Source organism: Anser brachyrhynchus, assembly GCF_964034855.1.
Source record: "Anser brachyrhynchus genome assembly, chromosome: Z".
Classification (NCBI taxonomy): domain Eukaryota; kingdom Metazoa; phylum Chordata; class Aves; order Anseriformes; family Anatidae; genus Anser; species Anser brachyrhynchus.
Genome location: NC_137697.1, coordinates 48,201,909 through 48,225,693, shown reverse-complemented (window position 1 = coordinate 48,225,693; position 23,785 = coordinate 48,201,909). Strand labels below are relative to the sequence as shown.

At 39.2% G+C, this 23,785-nt stretch overlaps 1 protein-coding gene across 9 annotated transcripts in view; it reads right to left on the bottom strand.

Annotated features, from left to right (window-relative positions):
* The window catches only part of PIGG (phosphatidylinositol glycan anchor biosynthesis class G (EMM blood group)), an 87,139-nt gene that overhangs the window by 24,640 nt on the left and 38,714 nt on the right, over positions 1-23,785 (bottom strand). For 2 of the 9 annotated variants that reach the window (XM_080574539.1, XM_080574536.1), the window contains exons 10-12: positions 23,053-23,244; positions 17,696-18,005; positions 6,686-6,849 (exon numbers count right to left, since the gene is read on the bottom strand). In XM_080574539.1, the coding sequence (XP_080430665.1) occupies positions 6,686-6,849; positions 17,696-18,005; positions 23,053-23,244 (666 nt within the window). The other 7 variants (XM_080574541.1, XM_080574540.1, XM_080574542.1 and 4 more) reach the window with 7 other exon arrangements.

Sequence of the window (23,785 nt, the reverse complement as noted above, 5' to 3'; positions counted from 1 at the left end):
GTACTCATTATTAGAAAACAGACCTCATGCTTAATATGTCAATTCTACCAAATATTAAATCATTTTTCTGTTTTTTTTTTTAAGTTCCAAATCTGTTAGATGCTTCCTTCTATCTCCATAAAGCAAAAATAACTCAACCCACCCCAAATCTGTGTGCTTTAAATTCTGTGCTCACTACTTCCTTTAACATTTACATAGAAAGTGTTTCAGCTCCTAAAACACAGCTGCATAGCTGGTCCGTAGAGGAAGACGATGACATTTATTTTGCAAATGGCTTTGAAGCAACTGGCATTTGTTTGCAACAGAGGCAACTGATGAAGAGGTCTCCGTACCAGAACATTAATGACGTGTACAACAAATCTCCAGCTCGTCACTGCAATGACAGCACGTCAGGAGATACCAAAGTGAGTAGAATATTCTTCCAGCCTGTGGCAAAAAAGCCACATTCCCAGTTTTAAATCACTTCCAGATTTCCATACACACCAAGGAACTAGTAGATACCTTCTTCTACACTTTTCATTTCAGTCAGAGAGCTGGATTGCTGGCAAACACAGTATAGAGCAGGTATTACCATTCTAGAGAACATAGCTGCAGTATATTCTTAGCTGTAAACATTTCTTCATCATTAATTAACCTAAGGGAGAGAGAATGAAGTGAAACCAGAGGAATTAAAAACTACTTATGTAAAATACCGAAAGGTTTGGAAAAAAAGATCTGGAGTGCTCCTTTGTCTTTATCAGGGACTGCAATTTCTACCCGGGACTCAGAAAATATATTGAAACACTCACTGCGTGGCCAGCTTACATTAGAAGGAGAAATGATCAATGTAATAACATGAATTATGAATGGAGGAATCCATAAATGAAATGCATTAGCTTGAAGATGGCAAAAGCTGGTGTTAAATGCTGAAATTCCTGTAACAAGCATGCTTTCCTTCTTCTTTTTAAATCAGCATTATAAAAGAATTCACAGCAAAAATGTAAATTTGCTATGCAAGCATTCTACACTAACGAAGTCCCAGCATAACATTAAAGGTTTTGCAACCAATACCCTCTCATTGGGCACAACTTATGTTTTCAATACCTGAAAGCTATTTGCTAACAGGAAAGCATTACTAAAACTTATGATTACTAGGAAAGAGAAGTCAACAGACATGCAGCTTTTTTCTAATGCTAGGAGACATCCAGCATTCATCCTGAAACCTGGCTCATTATACCAATTAAAACACAGATTCCAATGTGCAAGGAAGCTGAAAACTACCATGCTGCCTACCTAAAGAGTGGTAATTACACAACACTGTGACTGTCACCCACGAGACAATTTTTTGGGGTAGGAACTTAAAAAATTGAATCCATCTGGAGTGTACTGTACAGTGAGGTCATGTAACACAGGTCTGGTTATCCAATAACAAGGCCCTTTTTTCAGATGATAAGGATCCCCAAATGTGGAGTTCTAATTCAGATCAGAGCGATACAGTGAGCACTCTAAAAGCCACCCTTCACATGACTCATATGCTCTCTGGAATTTATGCCAGTCACACACAGAATACTTGGTTAAGTTTAGGCATCTGTTTAATCATTGTTCCCTGTCTCAAAAGTATTTTCAAGAGTTATTGCAGTTTCCATGGAGACTAAAGCAGAAGAGTTCTTACTATTTCTGTCTGTGAAAATCCCATCACATTCCAGCTGCCAAGTTTCTTATGAGAGCATGAAGGACTAAAAGTGGCAGTAATATCCATGTTACTGTCTATCACATGCCATTAGTTATTTTAGAAATATATTTACCTTTGCATATGAGGAGAAGATTTTATAGTTCCATGTGCCTGATTAGATGGATGCAAATGGTTTAACCACTTACAACCACAATTCCAGAGAGCAAACACTTTATTTCAAGAAGTCCTTATTTTCTATTCCTTTTTTCATCTTAGTGGTCTGAAAATACATGGACTACAGGTATCTAATGCACTTCTACTTCACAAGGAGGCTTTTAACACTGTCTCCTGTAACACCCTCACAGGTAAACTGATGCAGTAGGGTTGAGATAAGTGGACAGAGAGGCAGACTGAAAACTGCCTCAGCTATCCAGCTCACAGGCTTCTCATCAGCACCACAAAATCCACCTGGAGGCCTCTCACTAGATATTGAACCCAGAGCTTCACAGCAGGGACAATGCTCTTGAGTATCTTTGTTAATGACTTGCATGACAGGACAGAGAGCACCCTCAGCAAGTCTGCAATAATGCAAAACAGGAAGAGCAGCTGGTACACCACAAGATGGGTGTGCTGTCATTCAGGGGGCCTCAACACGCTGCAGAAAGGGCCTGACAACAAACCCATGAAGTTCAGCAAATGCCAAATCCTGCACCTCGGAAGAAGTAAACCCAGGCACCAGGATGGGCTGGAGGCTGACCACTCGGAAAGCAGCTTGGCAGAGAAGGACATCCATAGGTTGTCCTGATGGACACCACGCTGTCTACCAGCCAGCCATTTGTGCTTCTGGCACAGAAGACCAAGAGCACTTGGGGCTGTGCTGGGGTGAGCATCGCTAGCTGGTTGGGGATGATGCTCCATCCCCTCTTCAGCCGTGCTGAAATCACGCTCGGGGTCCTGAGTCCAGTTCTGGGTTCCACAGTGCAAGAAAGGCACGGATGTACTGGAGCAAGAGCACTGAAGGACCACAGAAATGATGTCGGGAATGAAGCATCTCACAAAAGAGGAGAAGCTGAAACAGATGGAGCTGTTTAGGCTTGATAAGAGAAGGCTCAGCAGGAACCTTATCCATACATATGAACATCTCATGGGCAAGAATAAAGAAGACAAAAAAGACAAACTCGTCTCTGTGGTGCCCAGCAAAATGACAAAAAGCAGCCGGCACAAACTGAAATAGAATAAATTCCACTTAAAACTTCAGAAAACAACTTTTTTACTGTCAGGGTTATCATGCACAGTTTGCCCAAGGAGACTATTGAGTGTCCATCCTTGGAGATAATTAATACCTGACTGGACATGGCCCTGAGGAACCTGCTCTGGTTGACCCTCCTTTGGACAGCAGACTTGACACAGATGATCTCCAGAGATACCTTCCAGGCTCAAGTATGCCATGATTTCATGAATGCAAAGTGCAGAGAGACCAAAGGTTATGCTTACGTATTTGCCCCTTGGAACTGAGGGCCCCAGTGGAGCTCTGCTTCTAAGAACTCCAGCATGAAGTTCTGGTAAGCAAAATCAGCTGATGCAGCTATAAATTACATGGGGCTCTGCTGAGTGGCCGCAATAAACAACGACAGCTAGCACTGAGGTCAGACTTCTCTGTTCAAGTCACCTTCCTCAGATGCAAGCAGCTCTGAGACAGGCTGCAGGATGCTAGAAACTGCATTAAGAATGGCATTGCTGTGCTGTTCTGAACACATCCGTCCAGCTGTGACTGTATTAGGATGGGCCAGCAATCCTGATGGCATTCTGTGGCAATCTAATGGGACCTACTCAGCATGCTCCACAAAACCACAGCAGCTGGGTTCTTTTAGACCCTCCTATCTAGTGGAAGCATGTAAAGGATCTTCATCTTGCATTCAGGACTACAAAAGAAAGGAGAGGGTTTGAATTTCATTGACCAAGGCACATTTGCATATAAAAAAACAAGAAGCTTTTATAAAGAACAATCTAAAGCACCCAGCCCTTAAAAAAGAAAAAAAAGAAAAAAAGAAAAGAAAAGAAAAAAGAAAAGAAAAAAGAAAAAAGAAAAAAGAAAAAAGAAAAAAGAAAAAAGAAAAAAGAAAAAAGAAAAAAGAAAAAAGAAAAAAGAAAAAAGAAAAAAGAAAAAAGAAAAAAGAAAAAAGAAAAAAGAAACACTTCGTCTTCCGTACATTTAAGAAACCACATGGAACAGCTGACCTGTGTCTTCTATAGTTTGACCTTTTGGTTCAAGGAATAATGACAAAGAAATGTGGCGACCATTTGGCCAGCAACAAACCACAGAAGTAAAATCAAAAGTGTACAGACGGAAGTTCTGAGCATCATAGCATACCAATTTAAATAAGCTCCAGGGGCTAGAGAGATTCCAGTCCAGGGTTATTCACTGTTTAGTAGAGGAAACAACCTTACCAGTTGACACAAATGAACCTTAAAACTTCTATAGACACAAGTTGTTTGATGGAATCTACTTACATAAGTGACGTGGGTATTACAGGTCACAGCTGCCCACCTGAGAGCAGTTTAAAACAGCACTGTACCTGGCAACACTACTAGTTGAGCTTTTAATCTGAAAAAATTCAATCAAGAAAACATCAGAACAACCAACACCACTACAGGCACACATTATTTGAAACAATACTAAACATCTATAGGTCTTCAGAGATTTTGTTTCAGAGTTTTTCATTATTTTGTTAGATGATCTTTAAAAAAACATGCTATATGGTATCATTTTCTCTTCATTGTATGTTAGTGCAGATCACAGTCTGCTGTCTAGGGTTTAAACAACATTAAAACTTCAGCTCTTTAAACACATTACAGAACTTCTGTTCTTTTCCTCTCACTCTTCACACAATGGCACTGAGGCTGTTTAAATCTCTATGCTCAGAATCCTCTAAGCACAAGTGAAAATTTCCAGTTCCAAAGCACCTACAATGTAATGAAGATCAGAAAGTAGAACAAGTAGAACTGCTAAAAAAAAAAAAAAAAAGAAAAAAACAAAACACAGGAACATGGGTATGACCAGTGGAACTGTCTAGCACTAATTTAAACACAGCGCAGTAGAGGTAAACAGAGATATACAGGAATTATGAAAAACGGTAGATTAATAGAACGTAAGTAATAGCCAGGGTCATGGGTCACATATTTACTAGAAGACAAGAAGCAGGGAGCTTTATATGTACACGGTAACTCATTTTAAAGAGCGTAGAAAGAAAGGAAGCCAACAGCTTGAAGAGCTTGGATATTGGGAAGATGAAGCACAGCAGTAAATAAAGCTAAACGGAGGAGCTTTAGAAACAGAGTTAAAGTTGAGTTTGGTGTCAAGACATCAGGTAGTAGGGAAAACTCAGGAAAGGTGTTTGTGTGGTTATACAAATACAGACATCAATAATTACTGTATTATACATCTTCTCCTCCCAAAGCAAAAAAAAATATCAGAATGAACGGAAAAAAGATGTATTAAACATAAAGACCAGTGTTTAGACAGTATCAACCTACATAAGACCAAATACGATTTCAGGGTAACCGGCCTTAAACTAAGAGGAAATGTTCTACAGTAAGTCTCAATCTACATTACTGGTGCAATACAATTATCCAGCACTAGGCTATGTAATTCCACTAAAACAAAGTACAGAGAGTCAGGCATCTTTAAAAAACAGCACGGTAGATAGGCAGATCAGTGAATAAGGTGCTATCTCTGTCTGTTAAAGGTGCTTGTTAATGCACAGCAATGGACACAATGACTGTGCAGGGATTTAGCCCGTTAGAACAGCTCCTTCCCAGTACAAAAACCTCCACTACTCTATGCAGCTAGGTGAGTTAGGGATACCCTCTCCTTATGCCTTTGACGAACCCATACGTGCCGACACAAGTTCACAGTGCACATGCAGCCCAAGACAAAGAAGCAAAAGGAGAAGAGAGAAGCCAGATAACACAAAGCACAGACAGGATGAGACTGGATGACACTCTGTAGATAAAGGAAGTAAGATGTGTTTACAGAGGATGACTACACATAAGGCAAAGAGTTGTAATAAACTAAATAATGTCTAAAATCCCAATCCCACACACCAGCCCTGCTGCAATGTTAAGTTTCCCATTTAAAAAAAAAAAAAAAAAAAAGAGTAAATTTAAATTCCGAAGACAATAAAGAAAAGACAAGTAGTTGACTACGAAAAGCTCTGGGAGGCTCTGGGATGGTAAGAATTTTGTCACTGTCATGTTATTTCAGTGAAAATATATATCAAGTTTCTGTGTTTGTGGATCAATAGGATACTGAATTTACAGCTCCTTCCTGCTACTATATCGCATCTCTCAGTTTGAGTGCCAAACAATGACTTAAATGCAGTAGCAAAGAGTCCAATCGTATTTTACATGCACACTAAGTTACATAAACATTTTCCAACTACCTCTTCTTGAAATTCCACATTCATTAATTTATTTTACATTCCTTAATTCCTCTGCTACACAAGATATCCAAAAGCACAAACATTTTAGCTAAAAGTAACAGCAATAACCATGAACATACAATAAAATAAGCTTATTTTATTTATCTGAGGTTGAATGCCACTTCGCCAAGCAAGGACAGCTTGTCAAAGAACAGCACATTGGTTAAGTTTGAAGTCTATGTCATTATTTTGAAAAGGCCTTCTCAGGCCTCCTACTTAATAGATTCCAAGAAGAATGTTTTAGGTAGGACACCCTGTTAAAACAAAATATAATAAGATTTTAGATAATTTAGCACAGCAAACTGAGATCTCATTAAGAAAAAAACAGTAAAACACACACACATCTTCCCAATACAAAATTTCTGCAGATAAAATGAAACTGGAAGAGTGAGGTGATACAAACTCGTATCAAAAACACAGTATGTATTTTCTTAATGGAAAACTAACTTTTAAGGAAAAGAATGATGTAAATAAAACTGTTTGTACATTATATAGATGGCATTTATATCTGCAATACGTAAGGGAGCATTACTTTAGTTTAAAACTTGATTACCTGCTAACTTCAGAACTCAAGTAGCACAGCAGATGAATGGCCCAAAGCAAAGGTCCTGCATACGTTGCAAATGCTGTAAGGAAGATTGCTGGTATCTCCACATAGCTTTCTAGTCCCACAAACCCTGCTGAAACATCCACAGTAGCGATGCCATTTGAATTTCCCTGAAAACAGGAATAAAACCCAAAAGATTCAAATATGTCCAAAGAAACATTTATGATACATTAGAATATAATTAATTATTGTACCAGTTAAAGGCTTACTCTTTGAGACACTTTACAGTAAAGACATATTCTTTACATTCTTTACACTGGAATTTCAATACAGCGGCTAACCAAACAGAAGCTTCTGTTTAGGACTTACAGACTGCTTAGGACATGCTTGTCTTATTTTGTCAGCAAATACATATACCTGTTTAATAAATTACATCATAAAAACACATTAAAACAGGCAACTATACTTCCTGATTTCATCTAGTGACCAAAAAAAAATACATTTTTCACCACACAAGGTTCAAAAACAAGACATTAAGGCTGTGGCTGAAATTATACCGAGAAATAAATATTTCTTGCCATTAGAGATAACGGGGCTCCAATTTAGAGCTGTAGTGGAACATGTACCAGCCCCCTCCCTGCCCACGACACAAGCTACTGCATGTAACTAGATTAAGACTTGCAAATTCAGAGAGGCTCCTGCTTCCCAAGCCTCTGCACCACAACAGATTGCACTGAAATGGACAAAAAGCCTAGACAGCTTGAATCATTAATAAAAGGCATTTCAAAAAAAACTAGAAAGCAAAGTATCAAGAGTTAAGACTTGCATGCTTTATCTAGCTTTCTTTTTCAGTGACTAAGACCACTAAATAACAAGGAATAACATAACACTGAAGGAAATGTCTTCCTCTGAAGATGCCCTATTATTTAGCTTTACTCAAATATACAAAGCAGCAAACATGCCCTGTGAATTAAGGCATTCTTAGTTAATTTCTTAGTATAGCAGGCCACAGTTAGATTTCCTCAGACTCAGTAGGTCAGTTTCCACATCACTGGTATTCCAGCAGCCATCAAACTCTCCTTTCCTCTCTGCAGTATCCCAGAACAACCCAAATATAAGGGCCGTCAACACCGATGGCCCCAGACACGGTCCTAGTGGAGTCCATACTCAGTACATACTGAGGACATGGTAAGAGCAGAAAGGTCAAGTGCAGCACTTTGAAAGCTGTGCAGGGTGCTAAAGCTCAGCAAGCAAAAGCATGACAGGGACAGGTAGGGAGAGAACCTCTTCTCTTTTCCCCTAGTCATGGCACAGAGCAACAGGTCTTTTCCTCCCCACTACTTATTTTCTCTCCCCTGTATGACGTGTGTAGAGGGAAAGCTGACAATCATGCTCATCTCATGAAGAGCTGTAAGGTGTCTTCACGCTATTTGCCCCACCTGCACGAACACAAGGTTGATCCATGGCTCCTCAGGACAATGTCCTGTTCCACTGCATGTGGGAAGGAGCAAGAAGAAACAGTGCGTGGAAGTACATGTCACTGGTCTCAGTGCACAACAGGGCAAAAAATGTACTCTCCTCTAGAAGGTGGAGAGGACAGAGGAAGGGACAGTACTCTCTCTTCCATCTCTTCCCACACTCCCTGTGGTTTCTTTTGCACAGAGCTCATCTCAGTTACCTTTGACTTTGAAGTGTTGTTGTAGGACAAGGAGAGCACTGTGAGAAATAGGCTACAGTATATGGATCAAACAACAGCTGAAGTCGGAAGGGGCTTCTGGAGGTCATCTGCTCCAGCCACCCTGCTAAAGCAGGGTCACCCAGCAGGCCACCACGTCCACGCAGCTTTTGAAGATCTCCAGGGGACTTCACAACCTCCCTGGGCAACCCATGCCAGTGCTCAGCACCCACACAGCACAGAAGTGTTTCCTGTGTTCAGAGGGAACCTCCTGTGTTCCAGCATGTGCCCACTGCCTCTTGTCCTGGCACTGGGCACCACTGAAAAGAGCCTGGCTATATCCTCTTTGAACCATCCCTTCAAGTATTTACACACGCTGATGAGATCCCCTCTGAGCCAAGGCTGAACAGTCTACACTCTCAGCCCTTCCTCATGTGAGAGATGCTCCAGTCCCTCAGGTATCTGATTTGGACTTTGTTGGACTTTGTTTGGACTTTCTTGGACTCTATCCAGCATGCCCAAGCCTCTCTTGTACTGGGGAGCCCAGAACTAGACACAGCAGTCCACCTGTGGTCTCACAAGTGCTGAGTAGATGGAAAGAATCACCTTCCTTGATCTGCCGGCAACACTTTGCCTAATGCAGCCCAGGCATTAGCTTCCTTTGTATAAAGGGCACACTGCTAGCTTTTGTTCAACTTGGTGTCCACCAAGACCCCCAGGTCCTTTTCTGCAAAGCTGCCTTCCAGCTGGCTGACCCCCAGCACATACTGGTGCTAGGCTCTGCACTCTACCTTACTAAACTTCACAAGGTTCAGGAAGTACACACGTACAGCTCGCACCACACTGGATGTTAAGTGTTCAACCACTCCATTCTCACCAGGAGCCCACTGAGCCTCGTGGATGGCTCCTCAGGTACTACTGGTAGAGCCCCGATGAAGCGTTTGTTCTTCATGGCAGGTACCTTTCACCAGGACTAGTTCATATGTTCCACACAATATATAAATAACTGACAATTCAGAGTATCTGCTCTTATTTTAATAGTACCACTGAAATATTTCAAACAGTGCCATAGCTTGTTGTTGTAATGGCAGAAAGTGACAGGACACGATTCAATTTCACATAAAAGCATTCCATAGTAATCCATCACGATCTAAATCAAGGAAGCACAAATATAAAAACACTGGTTAGAGACACTAACAGAGAAGGAGGCCTCGACAGACATTAATGAAAACAATCAAAAACTCTCCTCAAAGTCGCAATGATTTTTCTGGAAAATTTTCAGATACCACATCACTCATCACATATGAGCTACTAACTGCAGTACCTCAATGACTCTCACTGAACTGAGAAGTACAGAGGTGAAATACAAAAGTGACGTGCTTCTGGCTGAAATACCAATTTGACACAGCACACTGTTACTATACTTCCACTGAGCCTTTCCCACAACTTTCTAGTAACTATTAAAAAACATAGAATGAGAGGAATTTAATTACTTGAACCAAATAATTTGAAGTGGAAAAAATAAGTAATTGGAGCAGGTTGCCCAGAAAGGTTCTGCAACCTCCATTCTTGGATGTTTCAAGACCTGATCAGACAAAGCCCTGAGCAACCTTGTCTGACCTCACAGCTGAATGTGCTCTGAGAATGGGATTCAACTACAGACCTCCTGAGGTCCTCTCCAATGTAATTCATCCTATAATGCTTGGAAACCCAAGCAAGACAAGCTATAAACCACTTTAAAATGTCTCCCAGTCCATCTTTCTACCAGAAGGCAAGGCCAATTAGATATAAAAGATTATGAAAAGATACAAGTCTGTGCTGTTCTCCTTCAGTGATAAAAAATAACTGGATTATAAACAAGTCTCAAAGGTTTTAAAGACTGTATTTCCTTTCCCTTCTACTGCAGATATACTGTTCTAAGGATAGAAATAAAATAAATAAACACAAGACCAATAATGAAATATATCAATTTTTTCTTCATTTATGAGCTTTCATCCAAGGCAACTAAAATATCTTAAGAAATATTTACAGCAACGTATTTTTTTTTGGAAGCTGCTACAGTTAAAGGAGACAACCAAGATTTATTTCTATTGTCACTGCATGTTGAAGAGCAAGGAGCAATGATGAAGATACAGGATGTTTCCATGAAGTAAGTGACAAGTTAAAAGATGTGGACAAGTCAGGGCTTAAAAATAAACAATCAGTCATTCAAGCTTGTTGACTAAATCATCAAACTTGCAATAATATCCAATATAAGTAACTAGGGGGCATACATTTTGTATATTTGTCAAAACTGGAGTATTACTAACTTTGCTTCTCTTCATCAACTTGCACAATACAAAAAATACAAAAAGTGCGGGGTCTGGAGAACAAGTCTTACGAGGAGCGGCTGAGGGAGCTGGGGTTGTTTAGCCTGGAGAAGAGGAGGCTCAGGGGAGACCTCATCGCTCTCTATAGGTACCTTAAAGGAGGCTGTAGCGAGGTAGGGGTTGGTCTATTCTCCCACGTGCCTGGTGACAGGACGAGGGGGAATGGGCTAAAGTTGCGCCAGAGGAGGTTTAGGTTGGATATTAGGAAGAACTTCTTTACTGAAAGGGTTGTTAGGCATTGGAATAGGCTGCCCAGGGAAGTGGTTGAGTCACCATCCCTGGAGGTGTTTAATAGACGTTTAGATGTTGGACTTAGTGATATGGTTTAGTGGAGGTCTTGTTAGTGCTAGGACAGAGGTTGGACTAGATGATCTTGGAGGTCTCTTCCAACCTAGACGATTCTGTGATTCTGTGATACAATAAATAAGGCAATGATCCTAACTACTGAAACAAGGTAGTTCACATAAATGACATATGATCATGAGCACGTAAGATAATTCAGGCTGGAAGGGAACTCAAAAGTCATCTAGTACTACCTCCTGCTGAAAGCAAGTTCAGATACAAAAGAAAAGACCTGGTTGCTCAGGACTTTATCCAGTCAGGATCTGGACACCTCCAAGGACAAAGACTGCAAAACTTACCTAAGCAATTTTTTCCCATGCTTAATACTCACAATCTTGGTAATGGGCCAGGAAAAAAAGTGTGTCATGTAAGCAAGTCCCATGTAAGTTGCGAGTTTAATAAATTAGCCTTTTATGTTCACATTGTCAGAGACCTGGAGGGGCCAGCTGGTCTGCAAAGGAATGTAAGCTGGGAAAACAAGCCAGGTGAGAGCAGCGAATTCACCAGCAAAGAGTCAGGTTGGCAAGAAGTAAGTCTGGGTCAGGACTGGATCTGGAAATAGTGAAAAGGGTCAGATGCAGTCCATTGATCAGCCAGCAAATCCATAGTGACAAGACAGGTACAACAACAAGCCAGAAAGCTCAAACAAGAGGTTCAGGTCCAGGTCAGGACTGAGATGGAACACAGACATATCTGCTTACACAGCTGTGACATAGCACTGACAGGAGTCAATGGTAAAGCCTCACATTAAAAGCAGCTCCCAAAGGAAAGAAGGGACAGGCCCTTGCTTCTAGCTTTTCTCACAACAGTTCCCCTTAGCACAGATGACTTTGAACTACACTAAACTGAACTCCTAGACAAGAGATGCACTCAGGGTCCTGATACAGTTAAGGTGCGGTATGAAAAAACAAGTGTAAGCTCAAGGATATGTTTTCAAATACTTTTTTTTCTATTGCTATTCAAGATCAAAATATTAGCTTTCACACTCAGAAATGTGATCTTTTTCACCCCCTTTCTTGAACTATACTGACTAATGAAAAAAAAGTCTGTTCCTCTGAACCTTGCTTATACTGTACACTTATGATTTTCATTGCAATTGCTCCATGAAGTCTTTAAAGACCCTATAATATTTTTCAAAAGAATTCTGCCTCATTCATTAAATATGCTATCCTGAACAAAGCTATTTTTACTCACTATCCTATTCAAAAGGCCATCACTTACATTCCATACTTGGTGAGACAGAGTTCCTGCTTTTCTCATTACATATCATCTTGTCTACCAAGATTTAATAAAGACTCAGAAACATGGACAAGAAATCTCATTCTCCTTATAATCACACCAGGACATGTGCAAAAAGTAGTTCTCCAAATTTCTCTCCTATTTCCAGATGGAAGGGTTTTATATTTAGTTTGTATTTCCCTTTTCCTGCCTCATTTAGCTAGCACAGTTTAAATTTAGTATCCAATCTGATCAACACCAACAGCAACTTTCAGTGTTTTTCAACTCCTGTATTTCAACCATAAATGTACTAACATTTTTGTATGCTACATTAGATCTTTATGTCTGCCTGGAAATTAAAAATCTAGCACCACCCTGAACCCAGACAGTTTAATAGTGGTAGTTCTTGTAATCACAAAATTTGAGGAAAGAAAATGAGAGAAGACACTTAATTCTGTGTCAGCAGTGGACATCATACCTACATAACACAGTCCTGCTTCCTTCCCATCTCTTCCCCAGCATCCAAGCATAGATATTGATCAGTACAGAGGTGGCAAATGAATGATTTGCTTGTACCAAGGCAGGCTGATCACAGATCAATACTGAAGTTGAGAACATGAGAGACTTCTCTTGCAGGAACAGCCTGTTGTACTTCCTTAATGCTTATTTTTGAGAATTATTCTATGTCTGAAAAAATATTCTCTGTTTGAAACACAACCTTTTCCTAAGTCAGTCAAAATCTAAGACCTTAGTGTTGATGGTATGGCCAAGACAGGCAGTTGCTAAAACTGGAACACCTGCAGTTTGCTTAACATGAACAGAGTATCTTCGCTGGAAGTGTAGAAAGGAAGGGAAGTAACTGAAAGCTGTCACCAAACATAGTTCTTTCTTTTTCCCTAAAAAGTAAATGAAAAAGATTAAGTGCTTACAGAAAAAAAAAATCTGCTACTAAAACAGAAAGCTACATCAAGAAAAGCATATACACTTTCAGAGTTATGCCTTTCATCATTCAGGTAAGAAAGAGCTGGGAAGTGTACATAACAACCCATCCACAGCTTCTCTTGAGGTCTCTCATCCAAGGTACTCTTTAGAGATACCTCAACAGCTAAAGATGAGCTGTGAGTAAACAGGGAAACCTGCATGGAAATGAAGAGAGAGTCTTTGTAATGCATACCTGAAAGGGAGAATGTAACTTTAAGTGTTGTGGGGTAAGTGTTGCTGAGAGGCGTGTTAGACCCTTTTCAGATTAGGTGTACAAAACTGCATAGAAATCCATGCGTGTTTATCTGGTTGGGCCCTGATTCTGCAGTTTAGTGATAGCCAATTAATTAAATGCTGCTAACAGATGACAGACAGCTAATTATTTGTCACTAATATAACAACAAAAAACTTCAATCCTGATTTTAAGCTAAACTGACCAATTTTTCCTTGCAACAGGTAGTTTCTGCTCTGGACTCTGAACTCAAAGGAAAGGGAAGGAGAAATTTAAATATATCCAAGAAAAAGTAGTTAATGAAGAAGTGGGTTTTCTCGGTTGTCAGGTTCTTCATTTTTCCTGATAGTGCAGATCACAATACTATGTAACAAGCAAACTTCCCCTATCCAAACTGTTGGAAGAAGTTTATTCCATCCCTGGAGCTACAGCCCAAGATGAGAAAGCTTGTTCTCAACAAACTGGGAGCTACTTACCAATTGAAGAAAAAGCTTTGACTAGATTTTGAGGTATGTTTGTAGCCTCTGTAATTTTATGAGCTACCATCACTTCTGTTCTGCTTTTCTACGGTAATAGTTTGCACATCAAATAACTGCCTTCAACTGTGAAGGTGCAAAAAAAAAAAAAACACCTTTTAGCCTTGTATGATTCAGTTTGTTCCTTCCCGTAGCTGCAGAACGGTTTCTTCACCAGAGAATAAATGAACCAAGCTAACATCTGAAGAGGATTATTTTGGTCAAACACTTCATCTCCACCATATAAAGGTAATCTAATGTAAATGCAAGTACAGCACTTTTTAAAGATAACTGAAAACTTGCTCTGAAAGAGTGAGGGAGAACAATTCCACCTACCTTGAATTTTAAAACACTTTTTTCCTTAGCAGAACTGATTTCTCTATTTTCAAAATATCTCTAGGATTATAAAGGCCATAATCAAAACCGTTCTTTCTAAAAAGATCTCCCGTTTGATTCCAATTCACTTGTCATTTCATTATGTCTTGGACATACTGAAAAGGTAAGTACACACTTTGGTTTTCTGAGTAGACAACGAAAAAGTCTGCAAGACACTGCTGGCAAGATCTTCTGACATGGATGTATTTTTAAAGGGCTAAAGAGAACAGGAATTAATAAAAAAAATTGCTAAGCAGTTGCTAAGCTCAGAAGAATCTCTTCAGAGCTGGAGTTTACAGACAAGTGATTGGACACAAGGTAGCTCCTTATCTGTATTTGCTCTTTTCATATAGTGAACTTAATAATAAACCAGCCTGGGAAAGAAAACAGGGTGGGGGGTGAGGGCGGGAAGCTTTGCTCTGCCTCTACGAGAAGCTTTGAGAATTAACTATCACCTTTCGTTCTCCAGATCTTGAGTGACAAGGGATACACAAGAACAGTCAAGCAACAGGGATCACAACAAAGCAATAGAGAACTACACCCTTCTGAGCTCTGGATGCTGTGATTCAGCAGCATCACTTGTACACAGAGGCTCCTTCGTCAAAGCCAATTTTTAAAATATCCTTAAGTTTGCTGAAATCTGTATCACACCAGATGTTACTACTCCCAAAGAAAAAACATCGAGTAGAAATGTCAAAGTTGCCAAGAGGGTGGTAGGCTGTGGGGGGAAGCCCTGCAAGTTCAAGATATCCAACACTACAACATGCAGCTAATTAAAGTGGCAGTCACTTCTTCCAGTCTTCCAAAAACTAATAAGCTCTCCAACTGCAATGGTCGTAGAAAGTGAAAAGAAAAACAGACACTAGGGTAAGACGAAAAACCTTAAAACATATTTACATCTTCTCAATGACACCAGTATAAAATCAATAAAAAAAAAGCCATGTAATACCCTGTAACACCCTCACAAGCGAACTGAAACTGATGCAGTAGGGTTGAGATAAGTGGACAGAGAGGCAGACTGAAAACTGCCTCAGCTATCCAGCTCACAGGCTTCTCATCAGCACCACAAAATCCACCTGGAGGCCTCTCACTAGATATTGAACCCAAAGCTTCACAGCAGGGACAATGCTCTTGAGTATCTTTGTTAATGACTTGCATGACAGGACAGAGAGCACCCTCAGCAAGTCTGCAATAATGCAAAACAGGAAGAGCAGCTGGTACACCACAAGATGGGTGTGCTGTCATTCAGGGGGCCTCAACACGCTGCAGAAAGGGCCTGACAACAAACCCATGAAGTTCAGCAAATGCCAAATCCTGCACCTCGGAAGAAGTAAACCCAGGCACCAGGATGGGCTGGAGGCTGACCACTCGGAAAGCAGCTTGGCAGAGAAGGACATCCATAGGTTGTCCTGATGGACACCACGCTGTCTACCAGCCAGCCATTTGTGCTTCTGGCACAAAAGACCAACAGCACCTGGGGCTGTGCTGGGGAGAGCATCGCTAGCTGGTTAGGGATGATGCTCCATCCCCTCTTCAGCCATGATGAGATCACGCTTGGGGTCCTGAGTCTAGTTCTGGGCTCCCTAGTACAAGAAAGCCATGGATGTATTGGAGCAAGTCCACTGAGGGACCACAGACATGATGTTGTGAACAAAGCATCTGTCACACAACCATTATCTGAAAGAGCTGGGTCTGTTTACTTTTGCAAAGAGAAAGCTAAGCAAGGATCGTAAGTGTCTATAAATACCTGATGAGGGGGAGTAAAGAAGGTGTAGCCAGACTTTTCTCAGTACAGCCTGCTGAAAGGATGAGAGGCGATGGGCACAAACTGAAATGTAAGTTGTTCCATTTAAATATCAGAAAAAGCTTTTTTACTGGTTAAGGTGCTCATACGCTGGGAGACATTGCCCAGAGAGGTTGTAGAGCCTCCAACCTTGCAAGTATTTAAAATCAGACTGGACACTGCCCTGCACAACCTAATCTGGTTGACTAACAGAGGTTGGACTGAATGATAACTAGAGGTGCCTTCCAGCCTCAACTATTCCGTGACTTGGTGGTTCTGTGAAATTCTCAGCCAACTCCACCAAGAATTCATCATCACTGAAAATAGATGCTTTGTGAAAACATTCAGATAATTCTTTATTAGTCTCTTTTCTGCAAGCAACATTTTCTTGTCAGCCTACCCGCTATTACACTTCTGGCAGCCGATTTTGCTCAGTACCTTCGTATGCAGAAGGTTCTACCTTCGGCCTTTTTCCAACCCCACTAAGGGCTGCTCTCAAAAGGCAATAATCAGAGTTGGCTGTCTGAACTGTAACATTCAAGACATACAAAAGCTATTCAACCAAAAAATGTTACCTCCTCAGAGGAGGAGGCATAAGGAAAACTGGGTAGGAAGGGGTGAATCATGATGATCATATGCCCATCAGCAATTCTCTGTCCTGAGATGCACTCTCAGCAAAGTGAAGCCAATCCTCAAACAGTACTATCAGGATCAGAAACCATTTAAGATACCCTCAGCTTGACCACAATTTAGCATCCATGCCTCAAAATTAAAGCCCATGCAGGCTGTACCTTGAAATTTTGCAGAAAATCAAAAAGCCTCTCCTCATAATCCAGAACCTAACAACCTGATTCCCGACAAATGCTTTTTTGAGATAGTTTGCTACACTAAGTTTCCAGCACTATTAGAAGTGGAAAGAACCTCTCCAGCTTTGATGAAATGAAAAGATTTTGTTGAACTGCAACCTTATATGTAATGTGATGAACAATGTTACTGAAATTAGTAAGACTCCTCAGGAAAGATGGTATCATTCCTTAAAATAAGAATGTCAGTTAGTTTTGATTCTCATAAAGATATATTATTTTGTCATAGAGCTTCACTTCAGTCTTAAACTGTATATAGACCTATTGTTATGTTACCAAATGTTTTGGAAGCCTCAAGAATCAAGCACAAAAATGCATGTGCCTGTTACTGGTACTAAACAACTCAGCTGATGTTTTTCAATTTGCTATCACCATAGTGGTGGTTAGGTAGTCCACAAACAGACCAAACTTCCATAGTATAGGTCTCTGATACTCTTGACAGTTGTGGAAGTCTGCATGGAGGCTAGCAAGTTATCAGGGTATGTATCTTTCCTGATTCTGAGATAGAAATGTTAATAATATACTTAGAAACAAAATACGTCTCAGAACTCAGTGAACTCTCCCACTGCAAGGTTTAGTTGGCACTTCACTTACCATGAACAACATTTCATCGAAAAACTATTCCCCCTCCCAGCCCCACAGTAGGGAGAATATTTAGCTTACCTGAAAATAGAAGAAAGCTTGGCCAAACCAGTAGTGCATGATAGTAATCTGTGCTGCATCAAATTTCAAAGGTCTCCAGATGTATTTCGTCATCATTGTCTGAATCAGCAGACAAAACACCAACACTGGCAAATTGTGAGGTCTAAATAGAAGGGCTGCTAGTAGAACCAATCCACTGTACACTTCCCATAATCCTGTACTCTTCACGCTGGAGTCTGCAGAAATAACCTGCGACTTTAGTAAATCTTTAGTGCCAGTGAAGACTATGCCAAGAACAAAGACAAAAACAAAACGAGCTTCAGTAATCCCCCTAAAGAAGAAATAAAATAGAATATATACATGTATATGTGAATAAGCAAATAAAACAGAAAGATAAGCTACTACTATCTACTTCACAGGTCAAAAAAAAATCTTTTTCAAAAGAGGTGCAAAACCTCTCTTCAGTCCTGCCAAATAGGCCAAATTCTAAGGTTAGTACTGGACATTTTTATGAGAGGGCTTTCTCAGTTATGAAAACTCTAAAACTAGTTCACATTTAAATAACAACACCTCCAACGCATCTTTCAGAAAAACAGATTGAGCTAAAAAACTAAACAAACCTAAAATATAAAAATAAATGACAATTAATACAACCAAAATAAATTCACATTATTACTATTCAAGGTCTAGATCCATAAATACATTCGTGTAATTATCCCGTTTATATAACATAACGAACTTCCCCCAAAATATTCTTTAGGGTAACATGGAATGTTTATGTCAAGAAATAAAATGATTTAAAAACAATTATTCTTTTAAGCTGTTCAGTGATTTTTCAGAACTCATTAACATAAACAGGTATTTCATTTTAGCCAATCAAAACAGACTAAAAAAACAAACAGCAATAGCATTTGAAGATCCTTATTTCAGTCTGCATTCATCAGATATTTTCTCACACAGTTGCACACGTATACTACAAACCAGCACATTTTTTCCTTGAAATCACATACATTTTTCAAATCCCAAAACAAAATGAATGCTCTAAAGTGTAATTAGTATCTACTGCTGTTCATTGCAACCATAAATTGATTTGCCTCTCCATTTCCTGTGGAAGTCAGCTTTTGGAGAAAGCACAGTATCTCATCCAAAAAGCTGACAAAGACAAGGGCCAGTAGGCTTTAAAATTGTATTCTAAAAGAATATATTATTTTTCCCACTATTCTAAAAGAGCAAAGCCCAAGGCACAAAGAAAAATAAGTGTATATATATCCATAAAATTTTTAATATATATATCTTAATCTTGGAAAAGACAAAAAAATACACATTATCCACACATCTTATCCACAATTTATAATACATTATCTCCTCAGGGAATTTTAGTCCCTTTATACATGAATGGTGAATGAACATGTTCTCCTACAAAGGTAAGACAATTCATTCAGAAGTGATGATTCTTGAGTCTCTTAGACTTAAAAAAAAAAAAAAAATACATGGAGAATTACACCATAGCACTAAAAACAGTAAGAGTATAGTTACACTTGGTGTAACTGGTATAACTATTTGGCCACAGAAATCATTGCTAGGTAAAATTTCCAAAACTAAATTTCTCCTTTAAAGTTTATATAACCTTTCAACCTTTAGAAGGTCAACTTTCTTCTTTAACAATTACCAACAAGAGAACTTGAATTCAATCTTTCTTTTCCGTATCGGTGAAAGAGAACCAAAAAGCAAGAGAGAAAATAATAGTATTTTGTTCCCTGAAGTAGCAAGCCTTTTAAATTCTTTTGTAAAGCACAGAGACTTGTTTCTTCATGGAACAAAACAGTAAAGATCACAGAGTTCCTGTGTTTCTGGCTCATGCGGAAATTAAGTGCCCTATTTCAATATCTCTAATAATTCTGATGTAATTATTACCAGTAAGTATTCAAATACATTCATGCAATGTTGGAGAGAGACTATCAGGAAGTACAGCGATAGGACAAGGGGTAACAGTTGCAGATTTAGATTAGACATAAGGAAGAAATTCTTTATTGTGAGGGTGGTGAGGCACTGGCACAGGCTGCCCAGAGAAGCTGTGGATGCCCCATCCCTGGAGGTGTTCAAGGCCAGGCTGGATGGGGCTTTGGGCAACCTGGTCTGGTGGGAGGTGTCCTGCCCATGGCAAGGGGGGGTCGAATTAGATGGTCTGTAAGGTCCCTTCCAACCCAAACTACTCTATGGTTCTGTGAACGTAGAAGTAAAATTTTAGGAAACAGCTTTGGATATTTGTCACTATTCAAACAGTTAAGTGAAAACTGAGATTAATGGGTTCATGGAAATTCACACTAAAAAAGAACAGTTTCTCAGCAAAAGCACTTACTTTGTTTGTGTCAGCATGGTGTATCCTCATCTTGTTCACAGCACAAACTATCATTACATAAAAGAGCTCAGAAAAATTGAAGGCCAAATTACTTCCTTGCATTTTTTATTTTAGAGGTTATTTTAGTGAGAGCCACAGAGGAAAGGACACTCTTCAATTTTCTCTTCTCATCCACCTCCCAACAGCTGTCACATTCAGAGATAACACTTGTTTTCAGTAAAGGGGAGAGGGAGAGTTTCAGAGCAGAGATTCTCTGTCTTAAATAAACAAGCATTGCTCATGCGGTAGCTACGTACAGCCTTTTTTTTGTCTGAGACAAAGGTACCTATACTTTGCACCTGGATCTAGCTCCACTTTATATCATGAATATGCTAAAGATACCTCCAGACACATATAAAGGACAGTTCTGGTTTCATTCATGATGGCATTTTAAGTAGACTTTTACCATTTGTCACCTCAGCCGTCTAATCACGGTGAGCTAGAACCACTATACTGACACATCAGCTAACATCTGAAATCTGCTAACTTGTCTACCATCCTTTTTGGCATGCTGTACTGAGATCCTTGCTGAAGACACTGTGTCTGAACAGTTAGTCGTTTTGGACAAACCCTGCCTGCTCTATTAGGCCTTTTACTTTGGGTTTAAGAAGCCCCTATGTTAGCATGAGTTGCTGCTGTAAGGGACCGGGATCCCTGTTACAGCCTGTGCTGTGTGCTGTTGGGTGTTACCACAGTGATAACACTCCAGCCTGTCAGGAGATGACACGGGTTTTGTTATTTTATGCAAGATAAACAGCACCACAGCATGGGAGGAGATGGGACCTGCATGGTGTACATGTGAAAATTCTGCTGCTCCATGAAAGAAGTGTTCCCAACACCTGAAGAGACCTCAGGCTTGCTTACCTACATTCCACTTTTTAGTCTACCTTATTAAAGCGGTGACTTAATTACACCATTTGTTGTTGGATCTTTCTTGTTGAAGAACAGGAAAAGTCCAACACTGCAATTCTTACGACAAGCACAGAACACATGCCATCAACAGAGGTAGGACCCTGATTTTTCTAGCCCTGTGAGCTTTTATTCAACAGTTTATGCAGTGGGTCTAAAGGGTATAACTCACTGGGTAGGGAACATCAAGTGTTAATAAAAACACACAAGAAGGATTTTTCAGGCTGCTTAAAAGTGCACAAAACGCACCAGCTAGTATACAAAAATGCGAAAATGTGAAGTGTCTTTAGTAGTACCAGGGTTGCACGGTGAATGCCACAATACTTGGCCAATTTTTCAAGTAAGATCATGTGGCACTTAGCGTCTTGGAATATCCAGTTCTACTTCTTAAGCCATACATGACAAGTGTCTGGAGTCTTGTAGGGTATCTGTACTCACATAAGCACAAAGATATTTCAATTAAAAAAAAAAATAATAATAATAAATTGCTCCCAGATAAACAGCCACTTAATTTCAAGCTGAGCTTTAAGTATAAGACCACTATACTTGACAATAAAGCTTGTTTTATAAAGCTTTGTTTCAAGAATTTTGATAGTAACTTCCAAATAACCATATAATCAGAGATATATAAACGTCTGACATAATTTAAGCAAATCATCATATTCACCATTTATTTAAGGTGAAATAATAGAAAAAACCTTTATCTTTCTTCTTGTAATTAAAATCAATACGCTGACTACAGAATGAATAAGTTCTCAGTAAAGGCTTTTGTCTTAAATACTCCACTTATTTCTCTAATTGCATTTCATTTGTAGCTCAATTGCTACACTTAATGTTCTGTCCCACGCTGTAGGTGTTTTTTTTTTTCTTTTATTGCAAGGATATTATTCTTCTCCAAAGACTTTACTCAAACACAAACAAAACCAGAGGTTGCACCCAGAAATCAGACATGCTTCCAGAAACACTTTCAAACACAGAGCCAAATCTTGCAGACCAAGAAAAGACTACCATTACTTTTGCATCCAGCAAAAGCAACACACAATTTTATTACTGGTATAGAACTAGAATTATCTTCAATATTTGGAAAGATGGGACATATGTAAATACATCCAGATATATACACATGTAAATATAGTTTATACAAATATCTTGTTAGGAAATCTGATCTTCTGTATGTCCTAAGATCTTTTCCTGCAAGTCTTTTTCACATGTTGTGAAACTCTGGTCCCCAGTTAAGAAGCTCCAAAAGAAACCACCTATCCAATTTAAAATGAATGTGAGAGAAAGTTTAATTCCACCCATAAGACAAGTGTTCTATGACTTCTCTTCTGTTATTCCTTGAATTGAATGCTCTCCTCTTTGAATGCTCTACCTAATTCTGGAAGTTTCCCACAGCTTTGACATATCAGACAACTTGAGGCTTGCAGAGTCAGGTACAATGCAATGATAAAAAGCATCATGAGAAAACTAAAGCCACTTAGCTATGTTCCAAAAGTAGTCACTGCTAAAAATGCTAATAGATTCCTCACAGCTACAGCAACTACTTCTGTAAGAATTCTACCATCCACATGAAAATCCTTAGTATACATTGTGCAGCACAGCCCAGGTCTTATGAAGGATTTTGTTACATCTTGAAAAGCCACACATTACAGAACACTCAACTGCAAAAGGAAGATACAGAAAACCAACTCTCCCAATTACTGTATAAGTATTTTTCAAAGCTATGAAATAGCTAAATGAGTTTGGCATATTCTCTGCTAAATGTGGCAAATCCACCTAAAACAAGAGACGGTGTGTTTGGAGTTTCTTTATAGTATAAATACTGACAATGACTATTGGATTTTCTTCAGATTAGTCCTTATCTGACAGATTTCTAATTTGACAGTTGCATGACACTTCATGAGGTTCAAAATTATGCACATTCCACAAAAACTGAGTGCTTACCATCTAAAAAATAGTTTTATTTATAAGAATCTGATTCCAGCCTAGACATAACATTCTTTTTCACCCTGATATTGAACGTGTTAACACCTTTTTAGAAATAGATTTACATATCTGTTGATTAACTTACTTTGAAATATCTTTGCTGTCATGTTGCCATGGAAATACAACATTTCCAATGGCTGCCCGGTAACTGTAGACTCCCAGGAGACCAAGTGCCATAGCAATTTTTGAAACCAGGGAACATCTTCTTTGAACCAGAAAGAAGATCATAACTAGGGAAACTGCAGCCAAGAAGGAGAGTTCAGACTTATGTTCAGAACTGGAGAAAAAACAAACAAACAAACAAAAACAAACAGGCAAAAAAACTTCAAACTACTGCAATTACTGATAAACACATTTGACAAAGCCTTAGCTAAAGCACTGTATTTCCAAATTAATCACTGCACTGACACCTGTTATAAACTTTCCAAGAGGTATGGCAAAATATTTTAGTAGTTTCAAAAAAATGTTGTTATTAATGAGGTTTTATATTCAAGTACGCATGCTTAAAGTGTAATTATTGTGTTCTGCCATATGATAGCTATTCTCTTAATTATATAAAAACTGAGCTGCTTATTGCATAAAGGAAAAGGGTCCAAGGCTTTTAAACTAGGATTTTGTTACACATTTTGAAAAAGCAAATTTTGCTTATACCATATGATTTCATTTTCTAGGAGAAGGCATAGAATATTTTTGCATTATGAACATTTTGAATTCAAACTACTTTCCCGTTATAAATAACCGCACATGTATTTAATTTGTTTAATTTTCGACATGCAAAATACTGCCTAGCCAGAATGACCAGAAATATATAGCTTAAA